This window comes from Akebia trifoliata, chromosome 2 (assembly GCF_017979445.1).
Source record: "Akebia trifoliata isolate Shusen 1 chromosome 2, ASM1797944v1, whole genome shotgun sequence".
Lineage (NCBI taxonomy): Eukaryota > Viridiplantae > Streptophyta > Magnoliopsida > Ranunculales > Lardizabalaceae > Akebia > Akebia trifoliata.
The window spans coordinates 2,802,209-2,820,879 of record NC_141376.1 but is presented as its reverse complement, the minus strand read 5'-3'; the positions used below and the strand labels follow the sequence as shown (position 1 = coordinate 2,820,879).

Sequence of the window (18,671 nt, the reverse complement as noted above, 5' to 3'; positions counted from 1 at the left end):
TGATTCAAGAAATTATTTGACAGTGCTTCGATTAAAAGGCAAATTGTCAAACTCTTGCAAAGAAAACTGAAATATAATATTCCTAAAGCCCGAAAATAACAATTTAAGGTAAATATGTAATGTAAGAACAGATTCCAAAGCCATTGAGCTGACATCTGATTTGATATATTTAAATGGTAAAATAGGATTCATGTTGCCAACCCAAGTAATTGTGATAACAAGTAGATGTTAATGACGATTACAATTGTTAGTTGTTCGTTAGCAACAATACAGTACAATAAAGTGGGTGGGTATGATAATCTAACCAGATTCATTTTGACCCGGAGATCTCCCACCATCCACCATGTGATCCCCCTCATGCAATGAGTTCCCTTCTTTCTATTTTAAGAAGAGATGTAGCCAAGAGGCAGATCAGAAAATGTGGCCAACAATTGAATCCCTGGAGACTGTTAATGGGGAAGAGACCTGAAGTTTTCCTTAGTTGCGAACCTTTGGACCATTACCCACACTATTGGAGCTATCCTGTAGACCTCGAGACGAAGAACACCTACTTGAACAACTCCCCTCTGTAACGCTGCTTCCCTTCTTCAGCAACTGCTTGCCTTTCCTTTCTCCAGACGACAACTGCAAACACACTCAGTAGTATTAGTCTACCATCTACATGCACAAAACCAGAATCACTTCGAAAATTCAAGTTCTGTTTTAAATTTGTTTCAATTACTTCATGAATTCCTAACTTTATTTACATAAATAGAACAGCCTAAACTCACCTGATCTGCCGTAGATCCAGGTGTCTTGAGTTCCAAATCTGTTGCAACATCATTAGAATCATCATTATTTCTTTCACCATTGCTGCCCCTCTGAGTATCCAATGACTTGCTTTTAGAATCTTGTTTGTTTGGAGTGTGGGACCTACTGCTCGCCTGCAGATGTGGAGATACGTATTGGGTGGATGGCTGTTCAATTTGGGGATTAACAGGTGATGAAAACGGGATAGAAGTTGAACAAGGATTGGGAATGGCCCCATGGCTCTGATTTCTAAAGAACGGGAATGGCTGCAAAGATGGATGCATGGGAATCGGGCCTGCAGGAACAGGAACAGGCATTGGATACGGATAGGTAGGTGGGCCCATAACAACTGCAGGATCCATGGCAGCCCATGGAAACATAACCCTGAGTCTTTGCTGATATTGAACATTAAGGTTGTCGATATCTGATTTTAGGGATGTCTTCTCTTCTCTTAGCTCGTTTTTCTCCTGTGTTAACTGTTAGTAAACAAGAAACAGTGACCTACAGAATCAAATGGGAACCCTAAACTTTAGCATATTCATGAAGCAAACATTACCTCCCGTGATTCTTCTGAGAGTGCGGTGTACTCAGCTTTCAGCCTGTTGACTTGAGCAGTCAAATCCTTTAGCATTTGGACTGTATCACCTAGGATGGTTGCCTTGTCATTCTTGGGCCTATCAGGGTCTGCAATTTGTAGGTCAGTCTAGTTATATTTCTAGCAAACATGGAGAATGACACACTAAAAAACAGTCAGAAATTTGAAAACAAAGCTGCTAACAACAATACCATATACTTCAAAATCAAAGCCACATTCGTCTTCAATCCCTCCTGTTTTTAAGGCTATTCGCTTCGAAGATTTTGTGTTTAGATATGCATGGTAGTAGTTAAATCATTTGTTTGTATTTTATGAGATTTTCCTAGATGGTTTGATACTCTGCTATCTTTGTACTTGTATGTTTTGTAACAACTGTTTTCCTTTTATTAAACATACTTTTACTAATCAAGAGAAATTTCATAAATCTCTCTGAGATCCTTAGAATAGTCAACAACTGGTCTAGAGACAAGAAAGAACGAGATGTTCTTTGGAGTAGATCAAGTCTTTGTTCTCTCTACTGGACATGAGACATTGTAAGAGTACCATTCTCATAAAGATAAAGCACAGTAAATTGAGTGACTCAAATATCATTAAAAATAAGATTCCCCAAGTTTAATGCGTTTGGACATTTAAGATGAAAGGGTAAAGCTTCAACTTTGTTAGAAACACACGTCACTAAGGGACCCAAGAACACAAATAACTCTCTCCTCTTCAGTTCAGATCAAATACAAAATTCTAGTAAAAAAGAATCTCTTTTTCTTCAACCAATTATTTGATGTTCTACAATGACGAAAGCATGGTGCTTCAAGAGTATATGCAATCAAGATAAAAAGCTGCATTGTATTACCTAGAACATGTCCCAACTCAAGAAACTGCTCATTTAGTCTATCCCTCCTCAACTTCTCACGGTCCGCCTTCTGAACTTTTCTTGCTGCAACGGGATCCTTGACTTCCATTTCTAGCCGTTGCCTGTTTAAGTAATGAATGTCAAAGTATTGGCCAGGGAAAAAAATGGTTGGAAGCAATGATTCAAGTGAGCACCAAGAAAGGGCCCTACCTTTAGGGGTCTGAAACATATGATTGAGTATGACCAAAGCTAATTAATGATGCTTTTTCTTGGCTAGGTAAACATGATTAGTTGTCAATAATTAATAGGTGAAGGTGGGATTTGAACCCAACTCGCTGTAATGATGCTTATACTTTAAGAACTTCATAAATTAAACCTGTCTCGTGGATCTTCTACAATCTGTGGGGAAAAAAGTTTTGGGCCATCTAATGTAGAGTTTTAAACTATGTCACCACAATACTTCAAAATAGGTTATGTATCTGTGTCGCATTTGTACCAAATACTTCATTTTTAATTGCACATGCCGTATCCACATATATCGGTCATATATACTTGCTGTACCTATATATTATAGTTTTTAAAGAAACCATATTCATTTAGAAAAAAAAAATGAACATGTACAATTGAGTAGTCAGTCCCTCTTCGGCGAGAAACGCTACATTGTTTTTCGAAAATTATTTCCAATCAAAATCAATGGGAGATTCAATTGATTATAGAAACTGGGTCTACATACAATTCATCAAAGATTGAGTGAACCATTGCTCTCAGTAAAACATGTAGCCCTTAGAAATAGAATAATCACTTAAAGCAGAAAACTGAAGACTCGTTTTACACAAAGATCATCTAGAATAACCCAATTCTTTCAAACCACATGGGTCACAAAGTAATGTTGCTATTTTCTTTGTATTCTAGAAAATATTGCTATCTATCATCTCTAGAGCTGATCATGACAAATATAATCACTTGTACGATAAATTCCCATCAACTAATTTCTTGATAATTTGCAGTAAAATGTGCAGATTTTGTGAACAAGACAGACTTCGATATAAGAGCAGTGTAACAGCAGAGGAGCAATAAAGCTAGCGAATTAAGATCAAAATTCATGTATTTGAGAAAAAATTTATACTAAATTTCGAGAAAATTAAAAGATCAAAAGTTGGTAACAAAAATTAATCGTTTTTTACGAAGAAATAGTCAACCTGGATTCAGGGAGAGAGCTCTGCAACCGATTGGAGGGCCCACATAGATCAGCTGGAGGTTGATGAAAATCTGTAGAGGTTAGATCTGCTTGAATAGATTGGCAGAAATCTTCGGGTTTCCATTGATCCATCTCTGCTAAAAGTCTAGGGCAACGAAATCTAGGGTTCTTGAGATATTTTGATCAAATGGATATGTTTGCGGCCCCCAAGTACAAAGGCTAGTGCTGTCCGCGAAGTAACGCACACACCTTACCACGTTATCTATTGGAATGACACATGCGAGAAGAATGTTAAGGTGTTACGAAAGAGAATTTCTTTTGCCACACCAACTTTTATTTATAATAGACAATTCAGAGTTTACTATTTTTATTAATATATATATATACGACCTTTCCTCTTTATCTTTCGCTCTTTTTCAAAGTTGGTATTTGTATTTCCCTTCATAACTCCTCTTTGGACGGTCATGATTGGCTCTATGTCCTATTGTCGTCATTATAAATCTCGTGTCCTCTATGACACTAGTATGATTAGGCTCATAAGAGAAGAAAGCACACTTTAAATCAAAAGGAGAGCACCCACATAAAGCCTTTTGAGTTTCATTATAGAAATAAATATAAATGTTTACATGACTAACCATCTATTTTGTGGAAATCCTAGAAATAATATATTGATCCAATCTCCCTCCATACTCTACGAATCATCTTATAGAGTTTGATGAAATGGCTAGCGGCCTAGCACAACAGTTCGCTAGTCATTGCAAATTACTATACATTGCATAAGCTCTAGATCAAGACCTGGTTTTGATTTTAGATGTCAAAAAATTTGAAAGCATGGTGATAACACAAATTGAATATTGTGAGGGTTAGAGATTGTTTTTCTGGTTTTAGTTTTATACTTACGTTTGTCGATGTCTATGATACAGTCTGTTGAAAAAATCTAGGATTTATCCCAATTGTTTGGATGAAAGTGAAAGTGGAAATGATTTTTATTATTTATTTATAGAAGTGGTGATGTAAATATTTTAGTCTCACATTAGATAGAAATCAAGTAAAAAAATGTAACTCTTATATGGATGCTTTCACATAGTTTAGTGAATGTGAAAGAGATACTGGTAAAATCCGCATGCGCACGAGGACTCACGAGTTCTAAAGGGATTTGAACCCATTGGTCTGAAAAACTTTAGTACGTGTGTGCGCGCGCAAAGGGTGCAAGCCTTGAAATCCTTGAAAAGCGTCACTTTTGCTTGTTGAGTCACAAATACTTCTAATTTTATAAATTCTCTTATTTATCAAATTTTTAAGCAGTTTTTTTTTTTTTTTTTTTTTTGCATGTGTCATTCGATTTGAGATTTATCGCAAATCCTTGAAAGTATAATCATAGTACAAGTTCGACTTATACGTATACACTTATAATGTTATCTTATACACGTGTAGAGCATTGTATCCTAAAAGATAGAAATCCTGAGATTGTTAGCACATTGCAGAGGCAAAATTTGTCCTAAAGCTATTGTATCCAATATAATTCTCGTTTTGTTTAAATATGTAATTGCGTCCATTCGATATTTATAAGTTGTGCAGAAATAACACAATCATCCTCTTTGGGGTTAAGTAGAATAAAAGAGGAAAGATAATATATTTGTCAAGGTACCATTGAAAAATGGTAGGTAAAGAGAATAAAGTTGAAGAGGTATTAATGAAAAATGGATAAAAGAGAAAAGATAATAAGTTTGAAAGGGTGTCTATCCTTGTAAATGTAGGAAAGAAAAGGGAATAAAATTGCAAATATTCATCGAAATACATGCAAAATTGAATTTGAACAACTCTTTGTGAGGAATAAACATTTGGGGAAGACAACTTTGTGTTTTATTAAATAGATTTTACATAAAGAAAATCACCATTTATTTTTTAACTTTTGTAACTATAGTATTTCATATATGCTATGATATGTATGTATAATTATCCTAAGAACGCAAGTCTATGTATAAATAAATTTTGATGTTGTGTATAATCTTTTTATAAGTAAATTTTTATGATAATGCAATATTACAAAAATGTCATAAAGAAATCATTTGATCTTGTTCTCAAGAAGACAAAATAAAATTGCATTTTAGGCGTATGATAATTGAAAACACAGAAAACCTCCTGCATACATGTTCATGGAAAGAGAAAAATGTGGGAGTTTCTTTCAAGGATTTTGTTTTATTGGGTAGTTGGAAAATGAAATTCGATTCGACATATCTAGTTGACGGCAGTTGAGAATAATGATTGAAACTTCTTTGGATTCGTTTTTACTCTCGTGTTGAGCTATTTGTTTAAAGAGAACCTAAAGAGACGAACCGATTAAAAAGATAAGATATTATGCATAAATTCATATGTTATATGTTATTATGAATTTCAGTTAATAAATATATTAGAATATAAAAAAAAAAAGTATGACAATAGAAACTCTCTTATTAAGATTGTTGAATGGCTTTGAGCTATATCCTCTTAGATCCAAATTTTGAAATGATTGATCTCATACTATGAAATGTAAATAGAGATCTCAATCTCATTCCATATTAAAAGATAAATATTTGATCTCTGGTCTTCTCTGTCACCTTCACTCTTTCCTTATTTGTTCGTAGGCCCAAACTTCTTAGAGGCTCCCCATTCTCAATTTCTTCATTATTCTTTCATCTTATTCTGATTTTCAATATGATTTTTTTTAATGGTTATCGAGGTTAAGGCAGACCCAAACTAGCTACAACCTCGGTACAACATACCTCTATTATCCTAATCAAGGATTGACAAAAGATCATTAGAAAAAGGAGTTACAATCAAGCTCTTGGCAACCCATGGTTGCTTGAATAGAGGCAATCAAATCAGCAGCCCTATTGGCTTCTCTAAAAATGCGAGAGAATGACATATCTTGGAAGTTAGGAAAGGGCTCTTCTAATTGCCAAAACTAATTGATGAACCTTCCATGGAATGCTCCGCTTCTCGTTGAGGATATTAACAACCACTAAGGAGTCAGATTGCACCTGAATCCTTCGACAATTGGAAGCAATGGTCAAAAGGAGCCCCTCTAGAGAACACCTTGAAGCTCATGATGGATGGCCAATTTAGGGGTGTCACAACCTGCAACAACCACCTTAAACAATACCTGCATGATCTCGAATAGAGGGAGTGATAAGGTCCCAATTATTCGATTTTGGGACCGTAATTGCATTAAGATTACCATTGTATAAATGTTAGTTCCTTTAAATAATTGCAAAATTATTTTATTTATCCAAATTAATAAAGCTAATGATATATTAGTGTTAATTGTAGCGCACGTGGAAGCCAACAAATCGCGAAACAATTACGGTTACAATACACGAGTCGAAGGGAAGTTTCCAGAAAAATCTCGGTCGATTTGGGCGCCACGTCACCGCGCCGCGGCTAGGCATGACCGCGCCGCGGTCATTTCGAGGAATTTTCCTCGAGATTTTTACAGAAGCTTCTAGAAGCTTCGGTGGTTGTAACTGATTGGGTAGTTCGAAGCAAATCATCCGAAAAGTTGACCCGATTACCCGAATACAAATGTTATAAATTGGGGGCTCTTCTCTTCTTCTCTTGTTCCATAAGTTTTGATTTTTTCTTCTTTTAATTTTCTGTAATTTTTCCTTTTGGTGAGATCTTGAGTGTAGTGAGAACATCAAGAGTAAGCCATTGGCTCTATTGTAACTCTTTTGAGAGATCCATTCAAGAAGGAATCAAGTTGCATCTTCATCTTCTTCTCCCATCTTCTCTTTGCTTTTTTATTGTTGCAATATGATCCTTGCGATGATCGGCTAGATCCTCTTTAGAGAGATCAATGATGCCGAAGCAAGTTTATCCCTCTAATGTAGTTTTAATTCCTTATTTTGCTTACATGTTTACTATTCTAGAAATTCTCTTTGATTAGATGATCTACTTATATTTTTGATTCAAACTTTGATAGCCATTACTTAGATAAGCTCAAGAACGGCTATGCTTGTGAAGAATCTGAATATAAGCTAGGCAATCTCAATTAAATCTGAATTTTCATGAATGTCTCTGGTTACCTTTAATAATTAAACCGCTCCACCTTCCGATCCATGAGCAATGACTTGCTACATGGATTGAGTTATTCTTGGAATTGATCTACATTATGGATAGTTTGTGAAGGCTACATTGAACTCTCTAATCTCCCTTTCTTTTATCTTCAATCTCTAGTTTTCTGTTTTAAATAGAATTGCAAGTTTATTTCCATCTCTATTTGTGCAACAAATCAGTTTTGTTTTTAAATCAATCTGTTTCAAATCTGTTTTGGTTTTTATCCGAATGAATCTTGAATCTCATTGTCCCTGTGGAACGAATTCGACTTGCCCAAAGTCTATTTCTTAATCTTAATCTCTGCATCTCTATTGCAAGATCTACAACCGATCAAAATGGCGCCGCTGCCGGGGACAGCGAGTTGATTCATTCTTCAATTCGAAAAGTATCCGAAACAGTTTCCGAAACAGAACCGAATGTATTTTGCTTGAAACAGAAGCCAAACGAACAGAGAAAAAATTGAAAAAAATTTCATTACAATCCTCAGGATATCAGAAACTATTTCCAATTTGAAAAAACGATTTTCATCAAAATTTTACCGCGCCGCGGTTGTCCCTTGGTGCGCCGCGGTGACGTGGCAACATTTTCTGCTGATTTTTTTGGACAAGTTTCTGACATCATGGACATTGTAATGGTCATATTGGTTTTTTTTTCTTAGTATTCTGATTTGAATAATTTTGTTCTGTTCAGGTGAAGGACTTGACGGAAGTCGACGGAAATTGACGGAAGGCGACACGTGGAATTTTTATCCACTACATTGGTTCCATCACCAAGAAGATCAGCAATTTTCAATTCTCTGCATTTTATTTTTTTTTAGAAACCAACTTGTATTAGGAACTTGAACTTGTATTAATTTTTAATTTCATCCGAGAGGGCTCGGATTGTAATAGATTAGGGACGGACGATAGTGGGACGAAACTATCTCAGCCCCTCGGGTTCGTACACCAAGTTTGGTGTTGGTGGCCCGAGTCGACTCAACTCGATCATCCCCCGTCTAGAACGGGAGGTAAATTTCGAAACACTCACGCATCACTCGCTAGTGAGTTTCTGTATTGCTTTTGAGTGACTAATCTGTACACATTGGATTGCACATAGTAACAAGGGCACCCTTACGAGGATGGCACCATAAGATAAGAATCGGAGTTCATTACCGATATCTTGCCCTTCTAGGAAAATCAAATTCACAGCAAATTAATTAATTAAAATTTGATTAGACTGGACTCTAGGTTCCATCGAGCTCATTAAGCAAAGCTAATCAAAAGTTGCACCAATTGCACTTCTTGATCGTGAACAGTGCCTAGCGCAATCTTGCCCTGTAGTTCTACGTGAATTCAGGGGATAGACTACGTCTATTCAAGACGAGAGGTGATCTAAGAGTGCCCTTGCTCAGCATTGTGCGCCACCTCTCCTCTGGAGATTAAACTGGCTGTTCCGATTTCAGAGATTTGGGTTGGAGGCTTTGATTAATCCTTTGAACCAGTTAGGAGCTGTCTAGTAATAGGCACCCAGTTCTCACGTGTGAATTTCTCCCTCCTATTGTGTGCAATTTGGTAGTGTATGTTAGGTAGGAGATCACAGAAAAATCCGATTGTATTTGATCCGGAGATCACAAGGTCTCACCCTCTACCTAAGGTTAGAAGAGAAAACAACACCGTTCTCACTCCACCAGTCCCAGAAATGGATCCACATCCACTTCCACCTCATCACATCCATGAGGATCAACGAACGCTCAATGAGTTGTTCGCACCTATTACTGCCAACCCTCCATCATGTATAATTCTACCTGCTGCTAACGTGGCACAATTTGAAATTCGGGCAGCCACCATCAATATGCTGCCCAAATTCCACGGTTTCGAAAGCGAACAACCGTACAATCACCTCAATAAATTCTTGACCTTATGCCAAACATTCAAAAATGGTCACCTCGACGATGAGAATGTCAAGCTTAGGTTATTCCCTCTTTCCCTCGAAGACCATGCTGCGGCTTGGTTAAATTCCTTGTCCTCCAACTCTATCACTACATGGGATGAGTTGTCGAGAAAATTCATGGCCAAATTCTTCCCTATGGCGAAGACGGAACAATTCAAAAATGCCATTCGGAACTTCAAGGGAAGACCGGATGAAGAATTCTCTCAGACTTGGGAAAGGTTCAATGACCTTCTTGTCAAATGTCCACATCATGGGATAGACAAAGCCCAATTAGTTAATTTCTTTTACCGAGGTCTCCCCACAGCCCAGCGTATTCTTCTCGAGTCTATGCATCAGGGTAAATTCATGAATCAAACTCCTAATCAAGCTTATGAATTCTTAGTCGAATTGGCTGAGAATGCTCGAAATTGGAGCACAAACATAGGGGATTTCGATAGAGGAGATTTAGGAGTCAAGAAGCCGGGCATGTATGAGGTTAAGTCTGATCCTGAACTTAAGAGTGTCATGAATAGCCTTGTGAGTAGCTTACAAAGTCTCAATAAGAAGTTCGACGCTTTTAGTGTCAAATCCAATTTTCACGAAGCCACTCCAATTCTACAAGTTGCCACAGAGACATTTTCATCATGTCAGCTGTGTGAGAATTTCAATCATTCTACAGAGAATTGTCCCACCTTGACTCTCTCGCAGTCAGAGCAAGCCAATGCTGTTGGAAATTACAACACGTATAGGAAACCCACTCCTAACTCCTATAGTCAGACGTACCATCCCGATAATAGGTTTCACCCCAATTTCTCCTATCGACAAAGTGAACCTATCCAATCAGGAGGTCCTCCAGGGTTTCAGAAAAATTTCAATCGTCAAACTCATGCCAGTGCGAACCTATCTTTGGTTCCGCAGCCATCCTATTCTTCACCTCAAAATTCTGATCAACGGGCGATCGTTGTCGACCCTATGACCAATTACTCTCCTCCTGTTGCTCAACCAAACTCAGCATTGGAATCAATGATGGCTGAGATATTAAAGCAACAACAGCAACTCATACATCAACAAATCCAAACTACCCAGAACCAGTCTCAGACCAACCAGGTCACTGCGCAAGCAATCAAAAATTTAGAGGTTCAGATGGGTCAGTTAGCTTCATCCATAGGAGAGAAAAACAAAGGCCAGTTTCCCAGTCAAACTGTGCCTAATCCAGCAGGAACTGTTCCAAGAGGACAGTATGAAATCAATAGTCAGGCAGGTCCCTCTAATTCTGTCCAAGCCGTCCACACCTTACGATCTGGCAAATTGGTGGACAATAAAGTTGAAATGCCTGAGGAGGTTCTATCCAAAGAAACAACCTCTAGTGCACCTTCCACAGAAAAAGAAGACCAGTCTAAGGAAACACCTCCTCCTCTCGAAAGTCGAGTAATCATTCCCAAAGCTCCGTTCCCTCATAGACTTCTAGACAACAAAAAGGGAAAACAATTGGAAGGAATTCTAGAAGTATTCAAAAATGTTCAAATAAATATTCCCTTCCTTGACGCAATTCGTCAAATTCCCTCATATGCCAAGTTTCTCAAAGATCTCACCACAGTGAAGCGAAAAACTCCTGTGCCAAGAGAGGCTATGATGACAGCCCAGTCTTCCTGTCTGATTCAGCAGACAATTGTTCCTAAATTCAAGGACCCAGGCTGTCCTACAATTTCTGTGCACATTGGAGAAACGATGATTGAGAAATGTCTATTAGATCTTGGGGCTAGTGTGAATCTTCTTCCTTTCTCAGTCTACCAGCAATTAGGTTTAGGTGAACTTAAACCTACGGATATCACTCTGAGTCTAGCAGATAGATCGGTGAAGATTCCCAAGGGAATAGTGGAGGATGTGATTATCAAGGTGAAGGATTTCTACTTTCCTGCCGACTTCGTGTTCTTGACACTGAACCTGTCATTAACCCAAATTCTCATGTTCCAGTCATCTTAGGAAGACCCTTCTTAGCCACTTCCGATGCAGTCATCAAGTGTCGCAATGGTATCATGACCCTATCATTTGGGGACATGAAGGTCAAAATGAATGTCTTCCAAAATAAGTTTCAATCTACTGACATGGATGATTTGGAAGAAGTCAACATGATCGACACCCTGGTCAGTAGCACTTTTGAGGAAGCGGAGAACAAGGATCCGCTAGAAGAGTATTTTGGCCAATTCGGCCTTGAGTTCGATACTGAGAAATCCATCAGGGAGGTGAACTCTCTTCTTGAATCTGTCCCTATGATGGATTGGCAGCCAAAAATTCAGAGTCTGTCCTCTCTCTCGTCATCCCCAATAGTGGAAGAAATTCCAAAGCTTGAGTTAAAGCAATTGCCTGATACGCTGAAATACGCATTTTTGGGTAATGCTGAAACTTTTCCTGTCATTATCTCCCCTACTCTAGAAAAATCACAAGAAAATCGGTTACTTGACGTTCTGCGCGAAAATCGAGAAGCTATTGGGTGGACCATAGCTGATATCAAAGGCATCAGTCCTTCTGTGGTCATGCATCAAATTCATCTTGAGGAAAATTTCAAACCATCGAGAGAACCACAGAGGCGACTCAATCCGGTGTTACAAGAGGTCGTCCGAAAAGAAGTCATCAAACTTTTAGATGCGGGTATTATATACCCCATCTCGGATAGTAAATGGGTTAGTCCAGTTCAGGTTGTCCCTAAAAAGTCAGGTGTCACAGTTGTGACAAATCAGGATAATGAACTCATACCTACTCGAGTCCAAACCGGATGGAGAGTTGTATAGACTACCGAAAACTAATACGATGACACGTAAGGATCACTTCCCTCTTCCATTCATCGATCAGATGCTTGAACGTTTAGCCGGTCATGCTTATTACTGTTTTCTTGACGGATATTCGGGATACAACCAGATCCCAATAGCCCAGAAGACCAAGAAAAGACAACGTTTACCTGTCCATTTGGGACCTTCGCCTATCGACGTATGCCCTTTGGGCTATGTAATGCTCCTGCCACCTTTCAAAGGTGCATGTTGAGTATATTTTCTGATATGGTCGAAGACTTTCTTGAAGTCTTCATGGACGATTTTTCTGTATTTGGGTCGAGTTTTGATGACTGTTTGGATCATTTGAAATTAGTTTTGAAAAGATGTCGAGAGAAGCACCTTGTGCTAAATTGGGAAAGTGTCACTTCATGGTTACCTCTGGGATAGTTCTAGGGCACATTATTTCCCACAAAGGAATTGAGGTAGATAAAGCCAAAGTCGATCTCATCGCAAATCTCCCTCCACCTAGAACTGTGAAAGAAGTTCGTTCGTTCCTAGGGCACGCAGGGTTTTATAGAAGGTTCATCAAAGACTTCGGAAAAATTTCAAAACCCCTGTGTGATTTGTTAGCCAAAGACATTTCTTTCGAGTTTTCTACCGCTTGTTTATCCGCCTTTGAGAAGCTGAAAACTGAGTTGACCTCAGCACCTATTATCCAACCACCCAATTGGGATCTCCCATTTGAGGTGATGTGTGATGCATCCGATTACGCTATAGGTGCTGTATTGGGCAACGAGTTGACAAACTCCCCCATGTCATCCAGTATGCCAGCAAGACGCTTAATGATGCCCAGCTCAATTATTCCACCACGGAAAAGGAACTACTAGCAGTAGTTTTTGCCTTAGATAAATTCCGTTCCTATCTTATAGGGTCCAAAGTAGTCATTTTCACTGACCACGCAGCGCTGAAATACCTTCTTGCCAAGAAGGATGCAAAAGCGAGGTTGATACGATGGATCCTTCTTCTTCAAGAGTTTGATCTCGAAATTCGAGACAAAAAGGGATGCGAGAATGTGGTTGCAGACCACCTATCTAGGCTAGTAGTTGAAACTCTCTCTGACTCTCTTCCGATTTCTGAAAATTTTCCTGACGAGCAAATCATGGCAGTTTCTATTTCTGACACACCTTGGTACGCTGACATTGTCAACTACCTGGTGACAGGTCAAACTCCCACCTCTTGGAGTAAACAAAATCGCCTGCGTTCCTCGCCCAAGCCAAATGGTTCTTCTGGGATGATCCGTATTTATTAAATACTGTCCAGACCAGATAATTCGTCGGTGTGTTGATGAGAGAGAACAAAGTGGTATTCTCGAGTTCTGCCACAATCATGCTTGTGGTGGGCATTTTGGAGGAAAGAAAACAGCAGCTAAAATCTTACAGTGTGGTTTTTATTGGCCCACAATCTTTCGTGACGCTCATCTCTTTGCTAAATCTTGTGATAGATGTCAACGTCTAGGAAAAATCAGTCGAAGAAATGAGATGCCCCAACAACCAATTTTGATCATCGAAATCTTCGATGTTTGGGGCATTGACTTCATGGGTCCCTTCCCCATTTCACACGGATTCCAATACATTTTAGTCGCAGTCGACTACGTGTCAAAATGGGTTGAAGCCACAGCTTGTCGAACGAATGATCATAAGGTTGTTGTTCAATTTCTCAAAAATACTGTGTTTGCCCGATTCGGTACCCCTCGTGCTATCATTAGTGATGGAGGGAAACATTTCTGTAACCGAGTTTTCGAAAGCTTGATGCGCAAATATTCAATCACTCATAAGGTAGCTACTCCGTATCACCCACAAACCAGTGGGCAGGTCGAAATTTCTAATCGTGAGATCAAAACCATTCTTGAAAAAACCGTCAATCCGACTCGTAAAGATTGGTCCTTACGATTATCTGATGCCTTGTGGGCCTACAGAACAGCGTTCAAAACTCCAATAGGAATGTCCCCTTATCGGTTAATCTTTGGTAGAGCCTGTCATTTGCCAGTCGAACTTGAGCATCGAGCTTATTGGGCGATCAAACATTTAAATTTTGATCTAGCGAAGGCCGGCGAGCTTAGAAAACTCCAACTCACTGAGTTGGAAGAATTAAGGAATGATGCTTACGATAGCGCAAAACTTTACAAAGATCGAACGAAAATCTGGCATGATAGGCACATTCAGAGAAAATCTTTCCACGTAGGGCAGAGAGTGCTCCTTTATAACTCTCGCCTTCATTTATTTCCAGGGAAATTAAAGTCCCGTTGGACTGGACCATTTTTGATCCACAATATTCACCCTCATGGAAACATCGAGGTACTCAACCCAGCCAATGGAAATATTTTCCAAGTCAATGGCCAAAGGCTGAAGCCATTTCAGACTCTCCCTCATTCATCAGAAAAAGATTCATTTTTGAGTAATCCTGTGTACCAGGATTAGCTCCAGTTCCATGTCTGGCTGAAGACATTAAACTTAGCGCTATTTCGGGAGGCAACCCTTGATTTGTGCTTATTTTCAATTTTTTTCCACATTTACTCACCTTCTAAAAAAGTTTAAATTCTTTCAAAAAAAAAAAAAAAAAAAAAACTTTCACCCTATTTGGATACTTTTATGTGGCGTGCTTTTACTTCTACATCCTATGTGGAACACTTTTTGGTTGTACCTACAACTTTTGCAACGTAATGACATCCGTTTTCAGGTGTACTCTAAACCTCTACTCTTTAATCATTGAGGACAATGCTAAATTTAGGTTTGGGGGTGTGGGATAGCATTTCATTTAATTTTTGTACATTGTTTTCGGTACATTTTCAAAAATACCTTCATCAAAATTTTTATATGTACTGTCATCATACGAATTTTTAAAACCAGGCTCATGTCCAATTTGTTTATAAATTCTTATTCCTCAAAAACAAGATATTTTGAAAAACAAAATTCACGTCACTTCTGATTGTAGTGAAAAAATTATTTTGGATTAAGAGTTGTCTTCTTCACTGTCTAGAATGAGAGGGAAAGCTTGAAAAATAATGAACTTTGACCTCCTTGTCCTTTGGTTGGCTGAATAGAAGAAAAACAGAACTGTAGTTGATATTTTTGGAGACAGCAACCATAGGATTAGACTGGGTACCTTGAAAAGGGCTACCTGCTTTTTGAAAAAAAAAAAAAAAAAAAAAAAGAATATCAGAAAAATGATAAAGGTGAAAAAGGTTGAAAAGAAAAGCAGAAAGATGTGAAGGTTAGAACTGAAAAAGTGCAAATTGTAAAAAGAGTCCAATGGGACCAAAATAGTTCAGTAGGGTGAAAGCCGTCAATGGTAAAAACGTGAGTACACTGGAATATCACAGATAAAGCCCCTTAGAGGTATTAAAGTGAACATCCATACTTCTCACAATCCCAGACAGGAGGCTCAGTTTCGAGTTAGAATTTAGGCAGACCCATACATTTTAGTAGTTAAGAAGGGAAACCTTGTTCCGAAAAATTTATGTTACAATCAGAAAAATTTGTGCACACACTCAAGATATTTCTGAAAATGAGGAATAAAAAGAATTTTTACTCAAATAGACCTTTGACTGGATTCTGAAAATTGGTGTGATGGCATTATATACAATAATTTTGAAGTTGTTATCTTTTAAAATGTTAGAATTTTGTGGGTATATTCACTGCAAACCCTCACGAGTCAAACTCGTCCACTAGGGGTAACCTAGGGGTTTAAGGGCTTACTGCATAAGCTAAATGCAGTCGGGAACCTCACGAAAGAGGAGTTGTTTACATTTAAGTTTTGCTCGGGACTAGCAAAATTGAGGTTTGGGGGTGTGATAAGGTCCCAATTATTCGATTTTGGGACCGTAATTGCATTAAGATTACCATTGCATAAATGTTAGTTCCTTTAAATAATTGCAAAATTATTTTATTTATCCAAATTAATAAAGCTAATGATATATTAGTGTTAATTGTAGCGCACGTGGAAGCCAACAAATCGCGAAACAATTACGGTTACAATACACGAGTCGAAGGGAAGTTTCCAGAAAAATCTCGGTCGATTTGGGCGCCACGTCACCGCGCCGCGGCTAGGCATGACCGCGCCGCGGTCATTTCGAGGAATTTATCCTCGAGATTTTTACAGAAGCTTCTAGAAGCTTCGGTGGTTGTAACTGATTGGGTAGTTCGAAGCAAATCATCCGAAAAGTTGACCCGATTACCCGAATACAAATGTTATAAATTGGGGGCTCTTCTCTTCTTCTCTTGTTCCATAAGTTTTGATTTTTTTCTTTTAATTTTCTGTAATTTTTCTTTTGGTGAGATCTTGAGTGTAGTGAGAACATCAAGAGTAAGCCATTGGCTCTATTGTAACTCTTTTGAGAGATCCATTCAAGAAGGAATCAAGTTGCATCTTCATCTTCTTCTCCCATCTTCTCTTTGCTTTTTAATATTGTTGCAATATGATCCTTGCGATGATCGGCTAGATCCTCTTTAGAGAGATCAATGATGCCGAAGCAAGTTTATCCCTCTAATGTAGTTTTAATTCCTTATTTTGCTTACATGTTTACTATTCTAGAAATTCTACTTTGATTAGATGATCTACTTATATTTTTGATTCAAACTTTGATAGCCATTACTTAGATAAGCTCAAGAACGGCTATGCTTTGTGAAGAATCTAAATATAAGCTAGGCAATCTCAATTAAATCTGAATTTTCATGAATGTCTCTTGGTTACCTTTAATAATTAAACCGCTCCACCTTCCGATCCATGAGCAATGACTTGCTACATGGATTGAGTTATTCTTGGAATTGATCTACATTATGGATAGTTTGTGAAGGCTACATTGAACTCTCTAATCTCCCTTTCTTTTATCTTCAACCTCTAGTTTCTGTTTTAAATAGAATTGCAAGTTTATTTCCATCTTATTTGTGTAACAAATCAGTTTTGTTTTTAAATCAATTTGTTTCTAAATTCTGTTTTGGCATTTTTATCCGAATGAATCCTTGAATTCTCATTGTCCCTGTGGAACGAATTCGACTTGCCCAAAGTCTATTTCTTAATCTTAATCTCTGCATCTCTATAGCAAGATCTACAACCGATCAGGGAGGAAAATGCCCCATCTGAAATTGTGGGAACTGAAAGCAGAGGACTCTCCTCAGATACAATTGCCTCTTTGCCTTCAGTAAATTACGAAGCACAAGGCAATATGGATGGAAGCATCGATCAGTAAGAGAATGTAACCATAATTGTCCTTAAATTTCAATGCTTGATGGTTGAAATGTGATGAAAACATTTATATTGGTATGTTACAGATGTACTGACTTTGCTGTCATGCAAGCATCTATACCACCCTGAATGCATAAACCATTGGCTTCAAATAAACAAGGTTTTTTTTCCCCCTCTTTTTCTTTCTGTCTTTCTTTTTGTTGTTGTTAGTGGTGGTGGTGTGTGTGGGCACTTGTGAATGTCTTATTAGGGATCAATCAATATAATTTCCCCAGTATTTCTTTTTGTGTTGGCTATTATTTCTTGGTTTAGTGGAGTCATTAATATGATTTTATTGTTCTTATTGTCTCGAGGGGTTTTCTGATTTTGCTCAAGATTTGAACGCTTTTCTTTTCTTATTGTCCCTTCACACCCATTGTTGTTAGATTCCTCATTCATGGATTGGAAATAGCTTCACTGATGGCCCACTCATGTTCATGAATATATATAGAGTAATTTTTGTGAAGTTCTCATACAAAATTTATTTGAAATTACCTTTTTAAACGGTACACTTGTAATATGGGTAGACTGTCTTTTTTAGCAAGATACTCAATTTTTTTTAATGGGAATTTGGGTTTGGCTGAATGGCTCCGCTTACTAAGGTTGATTCTGATTGTGCAGGTCTGTCCCATTTGCAGTGCCGAGGTTTCCACTTCTGAAAACAGATAAGACACGATCGATCATCTTCTCTTGAGCTTTTGCTTAAGATGTTACACAATAAAAGAGTCCACATTTCATTTTTTGGTTGTCTTCTCTGAAAAAATGTGACATTAGCACATTTGCTTGTGTCCTTTTCCCGCTTAATTTAGACGTTTTTACTTTATTGTTTGATAGTGCACAGAATTTGATAGCTAGATTACCATATCAACATTCTTTTGGAACCGCTGGCTTGTTCAAATAGATGATACAGATCGATGAGTTCATGTCGGCAGTTGGCTTATTGTACCTAGCCTTTTGCATGTTTTAGGACAAATATTATGTAATGCATGAGGTTTTCCTTGTGTTATAGGGTCAGGATCCCTCAACTCCTAAGAATGACTCGTGAAAAAAACACATGACCACTTGACTCTTATGTTATATTGCTTAATTCTTGAAGATACATCACTAGCATGAAATGCACACGGCTTCAAACAATTTTTGAGTGGATAGAAGGTTGGGCTGCAACCTAGGCGGGTTGGAGGGTGAACTCAG

The 18,671-nt window shown here is 38.0% G+C and overlaps 1 protein-coding gene across 1 annotated transcript; it reads right to left on the bottom strand.

Moving 5' to 3' along the window:
• Positions 1-117: 117 nt before the first annotated feature.
• LOC147408779 (transcription factor bHLH121-like) lies at positions 118-3,695 on the bottom strand. Its single transcript, XM_086421788.1, has 5 exons — positions 3,431-3,695; positions 2,232-2,353; positions 1,346-1,473; positions 771-1,265; positions 118-624 (listed from the first exon to the last, which is right to left on the bottom strand). The coding sequence occupies exons 1-5, from the start codon at positions 3,559-3,561 to the stop codon at positions 478-480; spliced, it is 1,023 nt and encodes a 340-aa protein (XP_086277914.1). The 5' UTR covers positions 3,562-3,695; the 3' UTR covers positions 118-477.
• Between the last annotated feature and the right edge of the window lie 14,976 nt (positions 3,696-18,671).

Excerpts from the sequence above, each read along its gene's own strand:
- LOC147408779 (XM_086421788.1), bottom strand. The coding sequence starts at position 3,561 with ATGGATCAATGGAAACCCGAAGATTTCTGCCAATCTATTCAAGCAGAT. Across the intron at positions 1,474-2,231 it reads TGAGTTGGGACATGTTCTAG|ACCCTGATAGGCCCAAGAAT; the intron begins GTAATACAATGC and ends TACAAATTGCAG. Across the intron at positions 625-770 it reads CTGGATCTACGGCAGATCAG|TTGTCGTCTGGAGAAAGGAA; the intron begins GTGAGTTTAGGC and ends GTGTGTTTGCAG.